Source organism: Cydia pomonella, chromosome 19 (assembly GCF_033807575.1).
Source record: "Cydia pomonella isolate Wapato2018A chromosome 19, ilCydPomo1, whole genome shotgun sequence".
Lineage (NCBI taxonomy): Eukaryota > Metazoa > Arthropoda > Insecta > Lepidoptera > Tortricidae > Cydia > Cydia pomonella.
The window spans coordinates 4,415,874-4,439,863 of record NC_084721.1 but is presented as its reverse complement, the minus strand read 5'-3'; the positions used below and the strand labels follow the sequence as shown (position 1 = coordinate 4,439,863).

At 38.9% G+C, this 23,990-nt stretch overlaps 2 protein-coding genes across 2 annotated transcripts; one reads left to right on the top strand and one right to left on the bottom strand.

Moving 5' to 3' along the window:
* Window positions 1-642: 642 nt before the first annotated feature.
* LOC133528710 (aldo-keto reductase family 1 member A1) lies at window positions 643-16,776 on the bottom strand. The gene is made up of 7 exons (XM_061866183.1): window positions 16,617-16,776; window positions 12,403-12,583; window positions 11,333-11,520; window positions 4,524-4,634; window positions 3,993-4,120; window positions 2,490-2,640; window positions 643-1,669 (listed from the first exon to the last, which is right to left on the bottom strand). The coding sequence occupies exons 1-7, from the start codon at window positions 16,686-16,688 to the stop codon at window positions 1,526-1,528; spliced, it is 975 nt and encodes a 324-aa protein (XP_061722167.1). The 5' UTR covers window positions 16,689-16,776; the 3' UTR covers window positions 643-1,525.
* Window positions 16,777-18,413: 1,637 nt separating this feature from the next.
* Window positions 18,414-23,990, top strand: LOC133528205 (homeobox protein GHOX-7-like). Its single transcript, XM_061865473.1, has 3 exons — window positions 18,414-18,968; window positions 20,840-21,006; window positions 22,194-23,990. Exons 1-3 carry the CDS (start codon window positions 18,830-18,832, stop codon window positions 22,452-22,454), a joined length of 567 nt encoding a protein of 188 aa, XP_061721457.1. The 5' UTR covers window positions 18,414-18,829; the 3' UTR covers window positions 22,455-23,990.

Genomic DNA, 23,990 nt, shown 5'->3' with positions numbered 1-23,990 from the left:
ACGATCTATACATGTATGCATTTCACTAAGAAAAAACAAGGACACACTCGAATTAAGCATGACTCACGATAGACCGGACCAGGGCCGGGCCGGAGCTTCCGACGCATCGTTTTCTATGGAAAGTACTTACCACGTGATCACCGATCAGCCATCATAGAATATGACGTGTCGGACACCTCGGCCCGGTCTAGCATGAGTCATCCTTTAGACCAATAACTGTATGCTGTTGTTTAACTAAGCCAAAAATATTATTACCTATATAAGAATTATCTCTGTACGTATTATCATGCAGTATGAAGTTATACTAATCTAAGTGCGTAACTGGACGTATCTTCGTGATCCATATGTGGGGCACGAACGTGTGGAGACTGTGGAGATAGTGCAGCGTGACCCATATATGGGGCACTGGACTGTGAACGTGTTAAGTGCACAATATTTAAGCTCGAAGTTGGCCGTCTAGTTTTATGGGAAATGGTCGAAGAGATAGTTCAGAGACGGAAACCGCTACCAACTTTTAGTATGTTTTGTTTCGCATAGTATTGGGTCTCCAAAATTGCCGAGATACAGCGGCGCCGGCCATCTACTTCAGCGGGATGACGTCATCAAAATGACTACTGATCTTGGATTACATAAAACAAAATATTTGGTAATTTTGTTTAATATTTCTTAGAGCCAAAAATATTGTACATAAACTATAAACACGTATTTTCAAAAATATTCTTACTGTTCTTGCTACCTTAGGTATTATTATTATAATTTGTTTGTATGTACATTGTATTCTTGTACTTATAAACCAAATAAATTATATTATTCAACATGCAATAATTTCCTATTTCTTATAAACAATGAGTAATTTTTCTATCACATGCGAATAAGAGTCAACATCCAGATACCTACTACAAAATATGACAAACAATTTTTTATCACGCGTCAAAATCAAGCTGCGCTCTTTACTCCTTGAAAATCGTCTAGCGTCTACAACCGATACAGCAGGGGATTAGAATGAGAAAGCAATAATTCTCATAGATGCGTCTCTATCGGGCAGCAGATAAGGCTTGAGGCTAGGAGACATGAGGCTTTTGAAGAACTCGAAGTATCTCTTGACGCTGCTCGAATTTCATCTTGTCATGGCATCTGAATATATTACAGCATATTAGCGCAATCCGGAATTGCTATTCCCGACCTTATTGACCAGTAGTTTATGGATTATTACGGCAAGGGTACTTCTTGACGCAGAACTTGGCGAGTTTGTTAACGCTGCAGTCCAGCACGTTCAGCTTGGTAATATCTGCAGTGCTCAGCTCGTAGTAAATGTAACCTTGTCCAATTGTATTTAAGGATCATAATGGCATGGCTACTTCATGATATTTTATGGTGTTTCTCGATGCTCTGAAGATGTTGGACCCGCAGATACATCCTGCCTGACCGCCGGCGTATAATGCGTTTAATTCCGCCATCTCTGAGGTGCTCAGCTCGCAGTAAAAGTAACCTTATTGCCTAGTATTTACGATTCACAACGTTAAGGCTACTTCTTGAAGGGGAACTCGGGGTGTTTCTCAACGCCCAGGAAGAAGCTGAAGTCGCAAATGCGTCCCGCCTCGCCGCGGTCCAACGCGTTCAGTTCCGCCATCTCTGCGGCGCTCAGCTCGAAATCCCACACCGATATATTCTGTCAACAAATAGTTATAGGTCAAGTCACATAACAATAATAGTGGTAGTGGTATTTGCTAATAATAGTAGTATGGTGGTACGAATTATCCTTTTTTAAGTATGTGTAACTGATATGTTTGAAGTCGGTGCCAAGCCAAATAGTAACAATACCGAACAAAAATAATCAGCTTTAAGTCTAGAAATTACATTACAACTGTAGTAATGGGTCAAATAGCCGTATGTCATTCTAAGAGTTTTAGTCATATACCGAAAGCTGGCTGTAAATTAAGTAAGTAAACACTTTATTGTACGAGAAAAAAAATATTCATTGAAAAATAAATTTAGTTGACTACAAAGTTTACTTTGACAATACGCCTCTATAATAAGTTTTCTTTGGTCACACTCAGCCAACGTTTCTGCCACACAGAAATTAGGAAAAAACTTGTCATCAACCATCTGATTGAATAATATTAGACCCAGTTAACACCTCCAGCGATGTGAGCATTCATATCTATACACAAACCAATATCCGGCCAGGAGTGCCTGCCCATTCGTAAGCTTTATTGCAACATTATAAGGTTAACCAATGGTCAGTTAACCCTTTTACCACTAAATACGTTCACTGACGCGCGCGGTTACAGCTCAATATCAACCTTTGTGCATTCCGACAAGGTTCTCGGTGACTGGCCGCAGAACGATAGGCGTGGCGTTCGAAGGGTTAAAGATGTTACTGAAAAATTGTTAAATACCGACCATGCCTCGCCACCCGAGCTATTGGCCCCAGCGTCAGGTCTGGATATGAGCGTGTCTATATTAGTAAACACACATCGGTCAACTACCTGTTGGATCCGCTGCGGGTTGGTGCTCTTCGGGATGGCGGCGATGCCGCGCTGCAGCGCGTGCCGGAGCAGTACCTGCGCGGGCGTGCGCCCGAGCGCCGCCGCTGCCCGGGTCACCGGCTCCAACGTCAGCAGGTCGGGGTATGAGCGCCTGTTGATTAAACAACTTATAAGTTTTTATTTTTTATACATCATGCAAGTTTTTGCTCATCGAGTCAATTGTAACAAACCAAAACATAATTCGGTATCGTTGTCTTTTATCTAAGCGTTCCTATGGCCACCTCCTGGGCCCAATCAGATCAGTTCGATGGTACCATACCTATTATTTCATTGTTACCCAACTTACATCACGTGATCTCAACCGAATAATGGGAAGTCGGTCTAATTTAACTTGCAAAATATAACCCGAACATACAAACATCGCAAGTTAAATAACAGATTGTAATTTCAACGCAAAACAAGTAAAAGATCAAGTAGGTGCCGTTAGGCAAACGCAGTGGGTAACTTGTGAGAATTGTCAAAACGTTCATCCGCAAGTCTTATAGGATGGCTCAAGACCAAGACTGCTATCTAGTTGTCAAAATAAAACTAAGAGGGGGGTCATCATTGACACTTCAACCGAGTATTACTTTGCCAACGAAATTGAAATATTGGGAAATTGTTTCCAATAAGATAGGTTATACCTATGAACTGCTGTAAAAAGTAATTAAATAAACGTATTATATTCGAAATATCGATTTAAAAGCATCACAAGTAGACATTGTTGTAAACGTAACACAAGTTAGATAAATACCTACTTATTTATTGGTAGAAGGAAGTTAATAATACGAAATCGAATGCCATTCGGAAGTAGTGTAGGTAGTAAATAAATTAAACGTTTCTATCTTAAGTTTCAATGCCAACGGCTTTTCCGCTTGTCTTAACTAAAAGTGAATGTTTAATTTTTTTTTATTGATGCAAGAAACAATAAAATAATAAACAAGATACCAAAGCAGACACTTCTAACGTAGTTTTATTATTTGTAAAACAATGAAGTCCCTTTTCCATTTACGAGTAATATAGATTTTATACCATATTTAAAACAGGGATTGCGAATTTATTTTGTTACCTTTATTTCCGACGTTTCGACGCGGGTCTCATTGGTCGTGGTCGCGGATAACTCGGTTGTGGTTATCGCCAACCAGGTGGACATCACAATTAATCGTAATTAAAGGACTCCACTTCCTCTAACTTTTGCTCTGTTGTAAGGCTGCGTTTCCACCAGAGATGTGCGAGGTTGCGTAGCGAGGGATGTGTTAGTTAAGAATCAATAGAATCACTTTATTTACGTACCCTCGATCAGCGCAGATCTAGTCGGTCACTATTGGTTCCTCGCTCATCTCCGGTGAAAACTCAGCCTAGAGGAGTGACGGATAGGTGTCTCTACACTTCAAAGGTAATATCCAGGGATGATCACGTTTCTCAGTCGACCAGACGACCAGAGAGAGGTCCCACCGCACTTACCCAGTCTTTTCAGCTAGCATGTCGGCGAGGGCCTTGGAGCCGAGCGACGAGTACGCGACCACAGGCACGCCGAGCCGTTTGGCTTCGGCCAGCAGCGCCGGCTGCTGGCACAGCAGATGTACTTCCACCTACAAATGCGTTATCCTCTTCATAGTGATTCAACGGTATTTATTACAGTTCAGCTCATAAATAGGTGTACATTTTTCACCTTATTTCAATGAATTAAGGTGACGAAATGTATATTATTATTATGAATTCGACTGTACTTACAAACTTCTGTATGGGTAATTAGACATTAAGCTTTTCTATAAGACAGTAATGATTTTTTGAGATCTTGAGACTAATTTAGTTGGATTCGCGCAATAATTTACAACAGAAGTTGGAGTAGACCTTAGGCGTTGTTAATGGAAGGTATACATTACCTAACATACAGGGAATATAATGATATACAACAAATTGACGGACACATGATTGACAGAGGATCAGTTAGGCTATACAAAAACATGGTAACATTATTAATCAGGCACAAACCTGCAGGCAAGCCGGTTTTTCCACAGCACAAACCCTAGCGAGTTGCTCCGCGTTCAGGTTGGAGACTCCGACGTGTCGTACTGCGCCGGACTCCTTCAGTTTCAACAAGCTCTGGAGAAACAATTGAATACATTGTATTAGTGCCTCTGTGAGCTGTAGACCCCGCGAATCCCCAGAATCCGCAATTGAAAAACAATCCAAGAACTAACTAAATCGACAAAAAACATTCATGTAATTATTATCAATCCAGGAAAAAAGTTTCAAACAAACAAACAAACAAACAAAACAAAGTTTCAGGAGAATCAAAATATCCGGGTAGATTTACGAAATATTATTTTCCCAAGCTGAAGTGGTAAATTATATCCCACCAAAACTATTTCATGTAAAACGGACTCTAAAAAAAGTTAACAGATCTCAGAAAAAAAACAAGCTCCTAAGCTCTGACTGTACTAACTCCACATATTGGGTTAACCATTACGCCATTGGACATTCTTTACTAGTCATTAAATATCGAACTGTAATTCTTATTATATAGGTAGACATGCGTTTTTGTTTAAGTTTGATGGCAAGTATCTTGCCGCTGTGGACTTAAAGGTTAAAAACTGGTTTTAGTATTTAAGCAATGGGAAGGTGAACGGAGAAAATCATACGCTTTATTTGTAATGGTACATAACTTTTATTTATTTTTTATGATTTATCACAATCTTTGATTATTAATGGCTTTTGAAATTCTTTATTTTGGAACAGGTTGGACACAGTAGGAATCCTCAGCATTGTTGAACTATCACTAAATTGAAAGTCTGATAGGTGTATTACGACGGTGGTAGTCGATGGTTTGCGAATTACTGGAGATATACTGGATTTCTTGCTTAGCTTCCGTAACGCTGTTGTAAGATCGAAACCACGTCTATTGCGACGCCTCGATTGACGAATCGTAATACGAGTGTTATCTTGGATCGACGGTATTTCCTTGTTTACAGATTGAGAATCTTTATACACTTTCTGATTTAAATGATAAGCGTAAAGTTTGTCGTAATGTGTGATAGTCGAGATCGGACAGTTTACACTGAGCGAATTCTCTTCTTGAGCTTTGGTGCGTCTTTTTAATGTGGAACTGGACGAATTTGCTTTTAAATGATAAGCGTAAAGTTTGTCGTAATGTGTGATAGTCGAGATCGGACAGTTTACACTGAGCGAATTCTCTTCTTGAGCTTTGGTGCGTCTTTTTAATGTGGAACTGGACGAATTTGCTTTTAAATGATAAGCGTAAAGTTTGTCGTAATGTGTGATAGTCGAGATCGGACAGTTTACACTGAGCGAATTCTCTTCTTGAGCTTTGGTGCGTCTTTTTAATGTGGAACTGGACGAATTTGCTTTTAAATGATAAGCGTAAAGTTTGTCGTAATGCGTGATAGTCGAGGTTGGACAGTTTACATTGAGCGAATTTTCTTCCTTAGTTCTGGTGCGACTTTTTAATGAGGAACTGGACGAATTTGCTGTTTTGTCTTGTGGGGCTTCAACGTTTTTGTTTCTTTTTTTCCTTCCCCAAAGCCAGAATAGTCCATCTGAAAATGGTCTTCGCTGCGTGTGTGGAGATTTTGTAGATTGGGAAGGACCGGGGATTGCGCTTTCAGGCATTATGAAACGATCTTTATGAAGCGAGTTATCGCTCTTAATCGCGTTTGTACCTTTTTGTATGCATTCCGAATGTTTCATTTCTAACGCATTATTTTCCACATAGATACACTGCAATGACTTGCCGTAGGCCCGAAAGTGTGGTAAAATCTCGGGAGGTTTAGGAATGGTAGATTTCGATTCTTTCATTGACTTCATACTTCCAACTTTACAATAATATAAATAATAAACATTTTTTCTATTTTTAAATTCCACCGCTTTCTGCACATTATTGTCCTCAACCTGTGCGTTTTCTATTTTTGCATCAAGGCTCGATTCTCGTCTTCCTTTGGCTGTTGCAAGATTTGTGATGGAAGTTTTGCTAGAGCCAGGAATTCCCTTAGACTCTTTTCTAACATTCTGAGGTCCTACCTGTGCGCTTGCCTGTACTTTGGCAGCGTTCATAGCTTCTTCAGGGGAGGGTTGTTTAATATTAGTAGCCCCTGCAGGAGACGGTAGGTTGGTAGCACCCGGAGTGGCTGGGACTAGGCCTGCGGGGGCAGGCGAGCCTAGGCCAGCGGGACCGGGAGGAGCTAGGCCAGCGGGGCCGGGCGGAGTGAGGCCAGCAGGGCCAGGCGGGGCTAGGCCTGCAGCACTGGGCGGAGCTAGGCCAGCGGGACCAGGCGGAGCTAGGCCTGCGGGGGCTGGCGGCCTCAACTGTATCTTTCCTTTTTTATCTTTAAGCACTTTTGGTCCTTTCGGTTTCCTTATGCATGTTTTGCATTGGCAACATTTTTTGCATTGGCTACAACATGTGACACATTTCTTGGTGCAGCACCATCCGCAGCAACACATGTACTTACAGAAAAACTCCCAGTCACGGGACTTTTTTTCGTACCGACATTGACGTGGGTTGGGACATTGATCTGAGCAAGCTTTTAGCCGCCGGGGTGCCGCCGGCTGTCCGCATCTTCCTCCTCTTGGACATTTTATAACTCGCGGTTGACATTGTTGGTGATAGGATGAGGGCATTCCCAAACCCGAGACACATTAATTTTCACTTCTGAACACTGCCTACTCATTTCCAATTTTAACTTTGATGTAAGTTGGATTCATTGTTGAATTGACACTACTATTTTTAATAGTTATGTTACCTAAACATGGGATTTGATTTGATGTTGTCAGAAGGTGGCGGGTGACAGTATATTTTTTCTTTCGTGACAGATGACAGATGACTTGGCCTTAATCTGGATTTTAAAAGTAGGTTGAAGCGTTCTTGGCAAGAGATTAGAAATAGAGGTGGATTGTTAAAGAAAACTCCGTAGCCACAGTAAATTTACTGCCATCTTTCGACCAGAGTTGGGCGTAATCAATTACTTTTGGATTTAAATTACACATTACATTACAGTAATTATGATTCCTTAGTAATCGATTCCTCTGGTAATCTAAATTACTGTAATCAATCCCGCCGATTACTTGCGTAATTGATTCCTTCGGAATTGAATATATCTAACTACAAGTGTAATCGTGATTCCTCGGTAATCAATTACTCGAGTAATCTGATTACGTAATATTATCCAGACTAAATTACAATTACTTAATGTCAAAATAATTTCCTTCGTTCTTATCCCAGAAGACAAATACATTTTATGTGTGAAACTGTATAATTACTGTAAAATAATGATTATTTAAGAATCCAAGATGGCGGCCGTGCAGTATGCCATAAAAGTCGTCATGGATGTCGTTTTATAGGTTTTAGGGAATTCAGATTTCGAAAATTTTCAAATGGGCATAATTTTCGAAATCTCCACTCCCTAAAACCTACTAGTACTAGTACTAGACATAGTGCATGGCCGCCATGTTGGGTCATCATTTTTGAAATCTGCACACCGGATACAAATAAGATGCATCTTTATAGTAAATCGAAATGTACTTTTACGTCGGTACTCAGACATATAGCTTTATTTATAACAAAGTATATTTTGAAGTAATCTGAAAGGAATCAAGTAATCCATAACTGTAATAAGGAATCGACACTGATTCCCAATTACTAGTAATTGTAATATTCCAACAGATGATTCCTGATTCCTCAAACGTAATTGTACTTAGTAATCAGCTAGTCAGATTACAAAGTAATCTGGGAATCGGTAATCAGATTCCAAAAGCAATTTCGAGTAATCATGGAATCAGGAATCAAGTACGAAATGCCCATCTCTGCTTTCGACACATGATTAAAACTTTTAGAACGACATTTGACTTTGATCCTTATTCTTTCATTGATATGTGTTGAATTTGTTAAATATCAAAAAGTGGCGCCATCTAATAGATCAAAGGCCAAAGGTATGGAGGCATCGTTTCGAGCGATGGCGCCACAACCTTTAGCCGATGCCCCTTTTTTTCGGGGTTCCGTCTAGTTACGTTGTAGAGGAAATGTTTTTGGAAAAGAAACGATTGGAATAAAATCTATTAGCTATTGTTTATAATGAATGTTTAGCAATGGTGGGACAATGGTAAAAATAAATTACCCGTAAAACCACTGGTGAACACTGTTAAGAACGGTAGGACAACGGGTAAACAAAATACCCCTGCGAATCAAAGAAATGGGACCACGGTTAATACGAGGAAATACAGCTTGGTTTTAGTAAAAATTATTCTAGTTTCCTAACAGCAACGCAGTTAACGAATGATTACTTAACCTTTTGATTGTCAAAAGGCGCACGAACTCGCCGCGGCTTTTTCCCATACAATCAAAGTTCCGCTCTCACAGTACGAGTAAAACGACATGCTCAAATTAATGAAACTTTTACGTAACATATTATATGGTTGGTACTAGTTTAGTATAAAGAAAATAGAGCGATTAGAATTTGTATATATAAAACTGGGAAATTTCTTTTTTTCGTGTTTTTTCTTACCTCCGCGTAAAAAATGTAAGTACTCATACCACTCCACTATGAGACCCTCGTGACGTGACTCTTGACTAAATTAGGCCTGGCCAGCCACACGAAGGGCCCACTGATGAAATGGTAATGAATCTCTAGGGTCGCCAGGGACTGAAGTCCTCACGGGTAATTTACACTGGATAATATTTAATTAATTACCTATACACACCCGTGGGGTCCGTGGGCTGTTAAAACCCGACAGATTTTAAAGGTGTATTCTTGACCGCATTTAGAGACTAAAATGTCATACAAAGTTTATTCAAATCGGTCTTGTTTTAGAAATAATTTTGTAAAAAATTGTTTCTGTAATGACTTAGTGAAAAACGCCTTTTTGGCTGCGACGCTGCTACTATGTGACTTGGTTTAGACATACCTAATGACATACGTTAAAGTTTTAAAGGAAACTCGCAATTTTTATCTGTAAATTAAAAAAAAAACTGCTGAGAAAGTATAAAAAATAAAATTAGACTAAACAAAACGAGAGTTTGTCCAAGCTAACATGGCAGCGATTTTGATAGGACTGACTGTGCAAGTGTTAACGACATAATTTCATAGAAGTTTGGCGTTTAAAGTAACACTTGCACGGTCTGTGCTATCAAAATCGCTGCCATGTTAGCTTGGTATAACTCTAGTTTTGTTTAGTCCAGCTTAATTTTATATACTTTCTCACCAGTTTTTGGTCTCCTTTTGTTGACTAAGTTAATTTTTAATTTATTTGTCAAATATTTATTTTATATTTTAATGTATCTAACCTATGCCCCATTCCAGCTGTGACCTGGTTCAACAGGTATACATAGGAACATAAATAATAATAATAAATAAATAAATAATGATTACAAAATTCTACTATTTTAATTACCTGATTCCACAACTTCCATGTACTGCAACGTTGCTGCTGGTGTATCCAAATAGATCTCAATCTAGTCGTGACGTACAATATTTTTTTATAGAGTTTGTTGTATGATAATAAATTCCGTAGAACATTATTATATGTATTGCCACGTGTTACGAATGATATTTTTAACGGTATTAATATACATTTTTGATTTGTTTATAAGCCGCATGCGCTTTGGTGTGTAAGTCACAATACTCAATAGGGATGTATCTATATCAAGAGGTGGCAACGTAACATTCGATTTTTTAGATAGATCAATACTTTCGTAGGAATCCTTGGGAATATGCATTGTTTCTATGGCATCTTCACCTGTGCAGCAAGGGCAAAGAAACCTTGGTATATTAACTGTATTCCATATCTTTCGGGGACCATGCAGCTTAACGCTAACCCCTTCTGTAAGTGTACTGTTATCAAGTGATTCTTGTACTGCGTCTGTTAATTCTATTTCACGAAGAGTCTGCTCTTCAGTTTCACCTGCTGGGACATGCCCAACAACTGCATATTCGGGCGGACTGAACGTATCACTTTCTGATATTTTTTTCTTTCTTTCAATGTTATTGTTGGAAGGAGGGGACCCGAGACCGTTCGACCACGGTTCTTCATCGTGGTTTTTAATGTTTTGTTTATTGTTAACTTTCTGCGGTGTTTGGGTCAGGATGCGAGACTTAATCGCATTTAAGATCTTTTTTGGTTTGGTTTTGAGATGGCTGCATTCTTTGTATACTTCAGAATTGTGGAAAATCCCATTGTAGTTGTACGAGTCATTGATTTTTTCAGTAAATTTTACACCCATTTTGTAAGTTTATTGTTACACTATTAAAATTTATTTGTTTGATGGGAGGTGGAAGTGAAGTCTAATGTATGTGACATTAAAAAATTGACAGATATTCTTTTTGTTTTTGCAAATGTAATGTTGACAATGACATTTTGAATTAAGAGTTTGGTTTATATTATAAAGACTCTTTTCCCGCGTTCCACTGGAACGTAGGGACTTTATAATTAAAGCCCGACCAGAAATATATGATCATTGTCAAGAGGGTGCTGTTATTCTCATGTTTAGGGTGACAGTTCAGTTTAGTATGCAATTACACTTTAAAGATTACCAAAGACCTTCACACTGGCTTGATCTTCCTTTTGACGATGTTCCTTCAGAATAAGAACTCCTTGGCATAGGTATATTTCTTAGCGTATATGTATGTACAGCTGCATTTATAGAGGCAAGTAGAGCAGCACCGTATAGATAGTGGAATAATAGGGTACATCGCGTATACTGGTCTAAAACTAAGATAAAATATTAACATGTTCCGGTAAATGTGGTTGTTTTTAGTTTGCTTGCCTAGATTATACCAACTTAGACGTACCTTCCAAACAGCGATGAGATCAGTTGTGAGATCGACCCTCATGGAGCCGTCAGGGTTCTTCGGGTGCAGGTCTCCAGGCACGTGCTCGAACGCGAACGGCGTGTGCATCAGGTACAGGTCCAGGTATTCCAGCCCCAGGTCTCTTAATGATGCGTTGAAGTATTCTGGTACTAGATCAGGCCGATTACCTGGCAAGTAAAGCGGATCAGAAAAGGTTAAATTCAGTTCAACCATTAGGTAATTTTTTAACAGTTAGGTATTATATGAACTAAATCTCTATTAAATTTTATGAACATTCGTTAAAGAATAACTATTAAAAATATTGTCTCACAAAAGTAATTGACCCTGTGACCTCACTTCGCTCTATATCTATTATCTATTCATAATGTCGTACCGTGCTCCATATTCATAACCGCATTTAATTTTGTTCTTTCTTCTCGCTTTTGACGTATAATAAGTAATAAGCTATTGTATTTATTATATAGTACGTATATAATGTCATTAGAGGTAGGAGGAGGTGTCAGTAGAAGAGCGTGGGGCTAGTTGTAACAAGGGCAAGTTGTAACACTCAATTGTGACCTCGAATTTCAGATATGTATTTTGATTAAAATTTTGTGCTGAATGTCCTTCTCATAACTCGATGCATAACCTAAACACCGCTAGTGCTCTGCCAGACATCGAAACAAGAAGATATACAGTATACACAGGTGCTCTTTTTCGGGCAAGTATCTTAAAAAACACACTTAAAAAAAAATTGATTATTAAAATGAAATTATTTGTTATTCTAATTGCTTTTTCATTCTTACAATGTAAATTTATCTGGCTTTCATTTGCTTTTTTTAATTCTTCTAAAGTTTGTAGTTTTTGATATATTCCATTAAGTAGACATAATGAGCATATGGGGCAAGTTGTAACACGTAATTTAATTTTTTTCTGCTTTCTAATGAGTGTGCATGCATTTGTATATATAATACAATATTATTACTATTCTAAATTCTAATCATTGTTACATAAATGCTCCTCACTAATATGTATAGCGCGTTAAACGCTAAACATTGCTTGAAACTGACCTCCAGGTGGCAACTTGGTGACAACGAAAAGCTCTTTTCTTCTGGCAGGGTTGTCACCGATCCACCGGCGCAGCGAGCGCCCAAGGGCCGCTTCATTTTCATAAGCTCGCGCAGAGTCGAAGTGACGGTACCCTGCTTCTAGAGCAGCATCTACGGCTTTTTCTAATACTTCATCGGAGGCCTGTAAGAATCATTTAAACATTGAGTGTCGTAACTTGAAACTAGGTATATACTCATGTGCCGTCGGTTCTAAATGGTAAATTTCCACATGAAGAAGTTACGGGGACTTCTCAAATTTTTCAATTTCCAATAACGAAAGTTTCCCTTGTTTCCTGTGAAATTTTCCACAACTTTCACATCTGAGTAGCAAACAATAAAACATAGAAGTCTTTAAAGGCCAGAAAACCGGTTGCGTGTGCATAGACGTGCACGTGCGCTAAAATGTTGGAACGGATGTGCACGCACACGTCACGCAAGCGGTGTGCTGTCTCTCATAAGTATCTGCATATTACAACGCGCACGTGCAAGTCTACGCACACGCATCCGGTGTGCACAGGCCTTTATATATCGAATATTGCATGCATAATACCTACTTCTTATCTACACCTAACTTTTTTTTTCAACTTTTAGACACTTTAAGAATTGTCATCTTCCATTCTATCAATGTCAAACAGATTAAACCGTTTCGGAAAATCTTTTGTTTGAAAAATAACAGAAATCATATTGTGCAGTGATGTCCTCCCACCTCGAAAAGCATTATTTGGAGATAAATGATAATTTTCGACTATATTCCATCAGTCAAGAAAGAGAATAATTATTGTGAATATGTAATGGAATGCAGGAACTGGAGCAGACAGAAGATCGGTATTCGCTCGAGGAATGCTGCGCGTCCACGTCGCGAGGGTTGTCCCACTCCAGCGGCGATTGCTCCGACAGCGAGGCGTCGTTCAAGCGGCGCCTGAAGTGCGAGCACTCACACGGCGCATACCGCTGCACGTCGACCCTCAACAGACCCTGCGCCATCAAGGACTCATCCACCAAAATACGCCAGTCCAAGTGGCGGTCTCTCATAACTTTCTTCAAAAAGCGCATCAAAGTTCCATACAGAAAGCGAAACCAGACAAAATATAATCCTGAAGTCCTTATTCGAGACTCGAAGGCTCTTAGCCAAGTTGTTCCATTGAAATAGATATTTTTTTTGTTAAATACTGACTTTTATTTGTAAAGTCTTAGGTACCAACCTATATACTTATTTTACTCTTTGGTCTTACCGTCAACTTCCTCAATTGCTTACCATGTCCAACATTGCATGGCTTAAAAAACGGTGATTCGTTAAACATAGCTGCCTATTATCTACTGACTAATAATGGGACAATTACTATGAGTAATAATGGGAAAATCGTGACCACTATTAGGAATTAGACAATGAGAACTGTTTTGTAAAGAATCACAGATCCTTAAAAACAGGTAATTAGGCAATGTTGAGGAAGTTGACGGTACTTACCTAGGATCTTGTTATTTACACACCATTTACTTGTACAGACAGTGATGGTGATACTTGTCATATATATTATTATATTTATTTGTATCTCCTTGGATTTCACCGGCCTATAAATCCCGGTCTTTTGATAGGCTTGCGTGGGGATATAGATCCAACACGTAGAGGCCCCTTGGAGAGATTTAATGTCAGTAGAACGCCTGCTGGAACCCGTTCACAGGTGCAACAATAGATACCCATGAACCGGTCGCAGCAGGCATTGGGACTATTGTAGAAAAAGTGAACAGTAAAACGGTCGATGGTTTGAAGTTTGGGTGGATTATTGTTACTAAATTACGGGATAATGGATTAGGCACAAAGAGAATGATATAAAAATCTGGACATTTCTAATCCGCGTATAAGCCCAAAAAGTAGTGAAATATAATAATAATAAATATAAAGTGAAATATGCATAAGACGCGAGTTGGCACAGTGGCTGCTGACAGCCACTGGGTAGAAAGCGGCGCACACCTCTCCACACCCTGAGCCGCTCACGCAATGTTGTCCCCTTGTCGCTCCGTGCGAGCGGCCGTTTTCGGGGACCCATATTGTGAGTTGGCGAGTCACCACCTGCCCATTTTGTCGTGTTTTTAAAAACATATGTATGATCAAGGCAGGTGCCATAGTATCCTCCATAGTCCGGTTACCAATCCACTTGCAACTCAACCCAATAGCCCGGTTTATTTTTGTACCCTTTTTTTTTTACAATAGTCCTACACTAACCGAGGCTTGTCCTTGGGTGCACTGCTATAGTGTGAACAGGGATAAGCGTCGGTTGGTGTCACGTTACATTTAGAGTAAATTGTCTTATTACAAGGGGACTCTACGTGTTGGCTTCGGCCCCACGCACGCCTTCTAAATGTCCGGGACCCCATGGTCCCGAGAATTTGTAAAAGACAGACATAATAAATATAATAATAATAAATACAGGGCAGCTTGTGGCGAGTATAACGGTATTTATAGGCCCGTGAATTCCAAGGAGATCCAAGCAAACTATGTAGTAGCAGAGAGTCAAATATCTTTTAGGTACATTTACAATACCGTTGACCTCATTTCTGATACCATCACGATATCTTTACAACTTCTCTAAAGGCTCTAGTAATTAGTGGCGTATTAGGTGGTCCGCCTCTTTCACAAACAAGTGCCTTGATAGCGGTTAATTGGTAAACATATTATTTATCTATTTCTTTATTCGCACGTGCGTCATTGAGCTCGTCTATCTACTGTAATTAAGAAGAAAATACAACCTGACATGTCGTATAACCAGAGACTTTGTCATTACAAGTTTCAACAGTTTTCAACAATTTAATATTTCAAGCTTATTATTCAATGATCACCAACTTTAGCAGGAAATTGGCAGATCATATGACCCTTTTGACGAAATGCTCTAAAACAACTCTAAAGTTCGATATACTTTGAATAGGTATCAAAGTAGAGAACTGTAAGACATACGATAAAATAAACTTAAACCTTCAAAATGTTGACAGAGTATAGAAATAAGTAAATGAAATGTGGAAGAATTGTCCGTCTTTGGTGATACTCAAACTCACGACTCTTCCCTCCACTCTGCTCCCTTTGTGGTATCGTTTACAGACTACTTTGTTTATATACTTACAGAAAACGAGTCATACACATTTTATAACAAACTCGTTCGCGTCTTTCCTGTAGACATCGCAAATTTAAGGGAATCTAAAGCTAATGTGTGTGTAATGTGTTTGACCCCAACATAATACCTACTGTAGGGAAAGAACTCGCTTAGCTCGAGGAATATCATTTATAGAAATTGAATACTACAATGTTTTGCGTTAATCCAGTCTTGATCGTGAAACAAAAACTAGTCCATTACCTATTGCGATAACACAAATTTCTTAATTAAGTAAGTATATACTCGTAAAAACTTATAAAAAAATATTTTTATTAAATGCTTTGGTTACATTAAATTGCGACGGTTTGAACTTATCTCAAGTCAAAAGGGAATAAAAATTAAAAGCTAATAAATTATTAATGTCCGTTACCTATCTCCCGGTCCCGCACACACAGGTCATGTTGTGACGGAGTTAGTACCTAGATCAATGCAAACGCCGCCAACAATCGATAATCGGCCAAGAAACGATGCACTATTATCACACCTACATAATAAATGCCTACTGTATGCGTATCCAGTTGACAAGTTGACAACATACAGTCGCCATCAGATATATCGGAGCTGCCAAGGTGCCCAAAAATATCTGAACATGCACTTTAACATCTTTGATAATCAAGCGCTTTGTTCAGATATTTGTTAACACCTTGGCCATTCCAATTTATCTTATGGCTACTGTATCTACCAAAAATTGCAGAGTCAGACCAAGACGATGTAAGTGTTAAGTAAACGTCATAATTTCATAGAAGATTGACGTTTAAAGTAACACTTGTGCCGCCTATTAAAATCGCTGCCAATTTAGCATGGTCAGACTTTATATATAAATAAAATGCACGCGTATGTAATGTTCTTACCTTTTTATTCAATTTGCAGTAAGTAGGTAAGCACTTCCGTAAACTCCAAAAAAAAACATTAACTTGAAATAACTCGTTGCTAATGTTGCTGTACTTACTTTCAGCTTTTCTTGTGATCTGATAACATACTCGTACTTAGTATGTATAAATAATTAGGTAAGTAAATAAAAACAACACTAACCTGCCATGTTCCAAAGCCGATCCTCGGCATGCGATCACCATTGCTCAACTCAAAGTGCTCCGGGAGGGCCATGTTTACGATCCACAAGTTTACCACAGTACTGGTTTCAACCGTAGTTATAGGTGTACTGCGACCGGTGAACCGCGCCGCAATGGTGGGAGGTAAGAGGTGCAGCGGCCTTGGTGAGGGCCTTGTTACCGGTCCGCTACGGGTCATGCCACACAATTAAGGTGCTTCTTACTGTTAAGTCAAGCCGCCGAGCGGTGATTTTGATACGATCGGCGATATGGATTGTCATTTATTTTACCTATGAATTTCGCTCTTTGTCTCCCTTTGATTGGCTTGAGGAAATAAGCTTGCAATACGGATATGTCTTATATTCTACCAACTTCCAAACAGGCGATCATTATTCTGCTTTGTGTACAGATTAGTTAAGTAATTGATGCTTTCATTTTAATTACGAGCTAGTTAGCTAATTGAGCTAATTCTAATCTTATAATGACGATAAAATAATAATGATAAAGGAATATAAACCTAGGCTCGGATTTAGAGCGGGCCCCTAGGCACTTGGTATGGCTCTTGGAATCCAGGGGTCCCCATAAATTTATCGGGGCCCCCTTCTCCATCTCAAAATATTGCCAGGTTGTCCGGGCCCTAGACCCGGGGCTTGTGGGCTTAGTCGGAAATCCGGCTCTGTTTATACCTACTACTTTATAATTACACTGAAGAGCTATAAAACGGCTCTTTCTTAAGAAGAAGGAAACTTTCATAAGGGAGAGGCATAGTTTACTATTTCATATTACTGCTCCCTGCTATTGCATTGTTATAGGAGCACTTAAATTTAGCATTTGGTAAAAGTAGGTACCCAATACATATCATAAAGACGAACATAAGTTGTACCTATAAATCGATCCTTTAGGTAGGCACCCAATTTGTCTTAATTTAAATTACTATTTTTCCTATACAGGAAACCGATACGTCTGCCGTCACCAATCCAATAAGTAATTGAGATGAAACGAATATTCAGCAAACATCTGCCTTTATTTTGAAACTCAACGTTATCAGTACAATCTCTCGACCCATCTTGCTACTTTAAAGTACAATAGGGTTTCGTTGGACAACCGCCATGTCAATAGCCCGTACTTTTGTAACGATTTACACAATAAAATAATGTGGCACTTGAACAAGCGAGCAAACGCAGATAACGTGATTACATCACTTGTGAATAATCGGTTAAAGACCCCGCTTTATTAGATGTTAGGCCACAAGTTTTGCGCATGATTTCGTATTATAAAACAATGTTTGTGTTGGTTTGTAATCTGTTAGACTTTATCAGTTTTCTTGGACCCTATCGGGCAATGTAACTTATTTTCTTTAGAGCTGTTAGTTTCTAATAGAAGATAGTTGAGAGTTTTAGAAGTTACTTAATTTCGTAGCTAAGGTAATATTGAGGAACACCACAGCACCAACCTCTTTAGTGTGACACTGTCAGTAGAATGCGGATAATGCCGAAAGATTAGGGTAGCTACCAGTGGCGGATCGCTCAAAGAACTCGATTCCCACTGGCTTGTCTAATTTCAGCCCGTTGAGTACTTTCACGATCGGTTCATAGAGAAAAGGAAAGGAAAATTAGCTCCGGGTTCCCTACGAATATTTATGTCGCGCAGCCACTGGTAGCTACGTACTGCATGGAGCTTAATTTCTGGCTATTACATGCATATATCGGTCCCTATGAAGTTTTCGGGAACATTGAGTGAAACTGAAGAATTATTGTCAGTGGAGGATTTACTGATCCGTCTAGAGATATACTTAAAAAAAACTAATATACCTACATTACCTCTTATAATAGATATGCATTCTATACTGCAATAATAATTGGAAGCGGCAGAAACCCTAATGCAATTTTAATACGCAAGTATCATATTACCAATCGCGAACAAAATTTAAATTACAATTAATTCCCACATGCTAGTAAAGTAATAACATTCTTTTGTGTGCAAACAGTATCGTTTACCATTCAATTTATTGTATGAATGAGTTTACGTCACAACACTCCTGGAATCAGCGAGGCGTGATCCCTTTTCTGCGGTCACTGATAACATCTATATAGGGTATCAAATCATACCCTAAAAGGCGGAGCATGGGTGAGACCTCCCTTATCCACAGTATATATTTGAAGGGTCGAAAAGCCGGCCCATTTAGTCAGTGAAAAGATGGACGTGTCTCCTGTGCGAAGTTCTAGAGGAACGGATTTCAGTATCGAGCGGATTTTGAGTGCTGATTCGAGTCGCGAGACGCCGGAGACTCCGAGTTGGCTGTGCTGCACGCGGTACCGTCCCCCGCGACTTCCACGTTAGTTTTAGAGTATACTCATTTATATCTCATGACCAAATAAGTGCATGCCTACGATCCAGATATCTGTTTTTGACAGTCAGCAGTTTGTAGTTCACTGGGCTTGTGATATTTGTTTGCGATTTTGCGAGAAACGTGGATGAGATTATATCACCTAAATATTTCTTCTATTTCCGAAAATGATCAGTAAATATTGTCTAATGAAGTTAGACGGCTAAAAATGCACATCGCCCATTTTAAAAGTACTACTACACTAGGTATCTACTTAGGAAAAAGGAAATCTCAAAGAAAATGCGCTCGAGTATTTTTTTAATACGAATACTACAATGTTTCTTTGGCTTGTCATAATTACGGTCGGTTTAGTTTTTTTATGAGTAAAAGATAATTAGTGAATTTCTTACGATTTTGTTTTAATAGATGACGTAATCACAACTTGAGGTTATCACGTGCTCCGTTGTTTAAACTGAAGTTTCTGGAAAGCAGTTTCGGGGTCACGCGGCCGTTTGCTGTGCTAATTAATGATAGAAATTATATGTATTTAACTATACATTTTATATAGTTCATTGAGAGATCTGTACCTAATTATATCTCGTTGCTTATGTCGGTATCTAAGAGGATTATGTACCGACACCGACTCACCGCCGTACCGTACTCACTAGATATAAGCCAATCAAAGTAGATTTTTTCGAAGAATTAATTCCTAGCAAGCTGGTAATTGTTTTATATATTTTTATTTATTTTAAACTTTCTTGCACAAATACAAGTAAAACGTACAATAGGCGGACTTAATGCCTTGAGGCATTCTTTACCACTCAACCATTGGCCCAAACAGAAATTTGCTAAGGTGAGTGCAGTGTGAAGAGAAAATGTTCCAAAATTAAATATTAAGTCTAAAACTAATAGGCCAATATACAAACTAATAGGTAATATATATAACACATTTATAAACTACAAAATAAACATAATAAATACATACATAAATTAATTATATAATATACTATACAATATACATAAATATATTTCTGCATGTGTGCGGGGAAGGTTGTATCTAAGGATTCGTAGTCAAAGTCGTGAAGTCGCCATTTTTAATTTCTTTATTTTTGGTATGATCTTCTTCTTCTTCTTTGCCTTGTCCCGTTATCTGGGGTCGGCCCTCCTCGTTCGAAGGCGCCAGGTTTTTCTTTCCTGGGTTGTCTGGGTGTTGATCTGCGCCCGCTCCATGTCCCTGGTAACGGTTGTCCACCACGTGGTAAGCGGCCTCCCTTTGCCGTTCTTTTTCTCCGGAATGGCCAAGGCCTTTTTGACCGCATACTCTTCGTCGCGTCTCATTATATGCCCGAACCATCTCAAACGACTTTCAGCCATCTTTTCTGCAATGGGAGCGACCTTGAAAGAGCCTCGTACATATTCATTTCGAACTCTGTCCAGTCTCGTCACTCCCGCTGCCCACCTCAACATTTTCATCTCATTGGTGTGCATCTTTTGTTCATGTTTCTTGTTGGTCGCCCAGCACTCGTTTATTTTTGGTATGATCATGTATAAAATCCGAAAACGCCTTTTCACCAGTGTTTGATCCACCTTTAACCTAGCTGGTGGTGCCGTTGTAATTGGTAGTAGGTTCCTTGTACATAGAGTGGTTTGACAATCCAAGGAAAATGATATCTCATAATGTTCACAAAATTTATGCACACTTCCCGGGATTGCGCAAACTCTGATAACACGCATTTAGGACCAAATTAGGTATTAAAACGAATGTCCGGCTTACTGGGAGTTAATTCCTTAAAACGCTTTTTATGGATCTAATTTGATTGGTCTAATATGATTTTTTTACTAAAATTTAAAATAGTAAAATTAATATTTAAATTGTACAGGAGCAGTCAACAACGTGTGTCGGCAGCGGCGTTCAGGGAGGCACGCACGCGTCCCTTTTACTGCGGCCCAAGCGGCGGCGCTGGAAGCGGCCTACGCGCGTGCGCCGTACCTGGCCCCGCCGGCGCTGCGGGCCCTAGCTGCAGCTCTACAGCTGCGAGACGATAGAGTAAGTTACATACACCAGTGTATAATGTCGGACCAAGTTATCTCTGCATAGATTTTGAGTTAGATGCTTTCAAGCGGTTACCTTGTTGATCCCCTCTAGTTCCGGTTTTTCCTCTAGATTGGAAGGCCGAGGCAGATATTTAAGAATGAATTTTATTATTATATTGATAATAGGTATTTCCAATTTGACCACGTACTAGTAGTAAATAGAATCAGGTGTTACTTTGCGGAAATCCATACTAATTATAATAAAAAAATGTTGCTTTGCTAATCCGCGAAAATATAACGTGCTAATCAATCAGTGCTAACCCGTTATACTTACTTGCGTATTTTTACATGCAATTAATGTACCCACCCTCCCGCTGCAAAAACCCACCACCAAAAGTTCAAAACTCGACACGTATTTCGCCTCTCTACGAGGCATCCTCAGGAGATGCTGGAGATGTTGACTGTCTGACGTCCGACAACTGAATCATTCAGTTGGGTTGGGTGCATAACGGGTTAGCACGGATTGACTAGCGCGTTAGATTTTCGCGGATTAGCAAAGAAATATTTTTTTGTTTTAACAAGCACTAGTAGCTTGGGAACCCTTATTCTTCTTTGCTGGATAAGTAGGCGAGCAATATAAAAACGTGTCATTGGACTTACCATGTACTAAATCATCAGTTTCAATCGGTAAAACAACATCGTGAGGAAAGTTACATACCTAAGCAGATAAAAAGTCCAAAATATGTGTGTTTTCCCAATCTGCATTGGGCTAGCGTGGAACTCCAGAACCCCATACTTTTGTACAATGTGAGGAGACCTTTGCCCAACAGTGGGCCTTCTATGATATTTTCTCATTTTATATTTAAACTTTGAAATAGAAAATCATTGTCAGATTTTTATTTTAGCCAATTGGTATACGCTGACGTAAAATAAAAGTTCATTGGTACTTAATTGCATGAAATCGAAGTCACCGATTTACTGACGGTAATACCTAACGACTCAGTCTCAAAACAAAACGTGCACTTTCAAAAGTTTTAAGACGTTTTAAATTCGTATACTTATATTTCTATGTTTGAAGCAAAAAGAACGGGAATTAAGTCCAAGGCATTTAAGCAAACATTCTAATTTAATAAATACCGTAAGTGAGTTAACAATACGCCATTACACACACAGCTATAATGTGGGAAACTTTTGTTACAGATAAAGATCTGGTTCCAAAATCGCCGAGCGCGAGAGCGCAGAGAGAAATGCACAAATATCGCCCCTCCCCGCGCCGTGGCGCTACCACCTTCGAGGCTACCAGTGACCCACACATGGACTAATGAAATGCGTCATGTACCTACTCAGGATTATACAAAACAAATTGGTTCTTTAGATGTTGAAACTACGTTTGAACAAAGTGAGGAAAGTCGAGATTCTGCGGACGAGGATTCTCCTTTAGATGTTGAGACGGTTGATTAGTATAGCGAGTGCGGATGATTAAAACAGGGACCTCAGTTTATTAATAGCGATAGATAGCACATAACGAAATTTCGAATTTAGATGTTCGCCGCAGGTCTTCGGATTGATTTATAACGAAGGTAATTCCATTCATGATTAATTAGGTATTGATGGGTGATAAACGGGCCTTATTGGGATTAGTTGGCTTTCCTCGTGTTTCCTAAGCTAGTGTAAAATAAATATCATTAATGATATTTCGATCATAAATACTGTAAACATTCTGACAAGCAGTGTTTGAAACTCCATCTCAGATTTAGAACAGCGCTCAAACCACAAAATGCCTAATCTAACTTCTCACAATACCTATAGGGAAATTCAGGTTATAGTCAAACTTATACGTAGGTAAATGTATTATTTTATTTTTGCTTCAAATGTCGAGATATTTGAAATAAATTAAAAACTATTGCGTGTAGGTTTGTGTGCATTACCTATCGAATAGCTAATAATAGATTTATAGATCGTGTCATTCACGGAGACGCGTGCCTTGGCTCGTATTATCATGTTATTAAATGTTAGATTTGACAAATCTGCGCGTCATCGTGGATGACACGAACTATACTCGTACAATACGTTTATTAAAATAACGTATTACCTTTATAGTACATAACAATGTATAAATTTAAGGTTATTATATTACAAAAAACTTTATTAAGTAGGTAACTGTGATACCAATTGTGCGTAAATTATTAAATAAAATATGAATAAATCTTATGTAATTCTTAACCAGTGTTTCCGTTTCTACAATCACATATGCCTACTGTAATCATATCAAAGAGATTTTTATGAGAAAATGTCAAACGAATACTCGCCAATTAAGAATGAAGTTAACGATAAAACAATAAGCTTAGACTATTCACCAAAAACAATCTCAAATATTGTAGTGATATCAGATAGAACTCGCATATGAATTAAACATAACTAACAAAATTCTAGTAGAATATGGAGAAGTTGATCAAAGGTATTTTATTACGGTTTCATAAACAGTTAGGTGCAAAACTGTCCCAATAGTAACATCTTAATTGAATTATTATATCTGTAGGTATATGAAACTGTAAAAACCCGTGTTTAGTAAAAATGCGGTTTCCTTATTTAAAACTAGTTTTCTGTAATGGCTAAATGAGAATTAGGTGTCACTGGCATTTTTCAGTCAATGCTAGTTTAGTCGATGCATAATATAAAACAATTAACATAATAAAATATATAAGGTCGGTTTTGGCGTTCGCCGGCCGTTGCCGAGGCACGCTCGCTTCGCTGGCTCGGCTTCACGCGCAATAATCATTTGCGGCTCACGGTTAACCTAACAGGCACCTCCTCGCTTCGCTCGTCGTCGCACCTATTCCTTTACTTTGGAAGAACACTTTCCTTCCTTCTTCCTCGGATTGTTCCGGCATATTGGGAGCCTGGGGTCCGCTTGACAACGAATCCCAAGGTAAACTAGGCCTTGTTGGGATTAATCTGGTTTCCTCACGATGTTTTCATTCACCGAAAAGCAACTGG

Excerpts from the sequence above, each read along its gene's own strand:
- LOC133528205 (XM_061865473.1), top strand. The coding sequence starts at position 18,830 with ATGGACGTGTCTCCTGTGCGAAGTTCTAGAGGAACGGATTTCAGTATC. Across the intron at positions 18,969-20,839 it reads CCGTCCCCCGCGACTTCCAC|GAGCAGTCAACAACGTGTGT; the intron begins GTTAGTTTTAGA and ends TAAATTGTACAG. Across the intron at positions 21,007-22,193 it reads TACAGCTGCGAGACGATAGA|ATAAAGATCTGGTTCCAAAA; the intron begins GTAAGTTACATA and ends CTTTTGTTACAG.
- LOC133528710 (XM_061866183.1), bottom strand. The coding sequence starts at position 16,688 with ATGGCCCTCCCGGAGCACTTTGAGTTGAGCAATGGTGATCGCATGCCG. Across the intron at positions 12,584-16,616 it reads TCGGCTTTGGAACATGGCAG|GCCTCCGATGAAGTATTAGA; the intron begins GTTAGTGTTGTT and ends TGATTCTTACAG. Across the intron at positions 11,521-12,402 it reads CACCAAGTTGCCACCTGGAG|GTAATCGGCCTGATCTAGTA; the intron begins GTCAGTTTCAAG and ends TTTACTTGCCAG.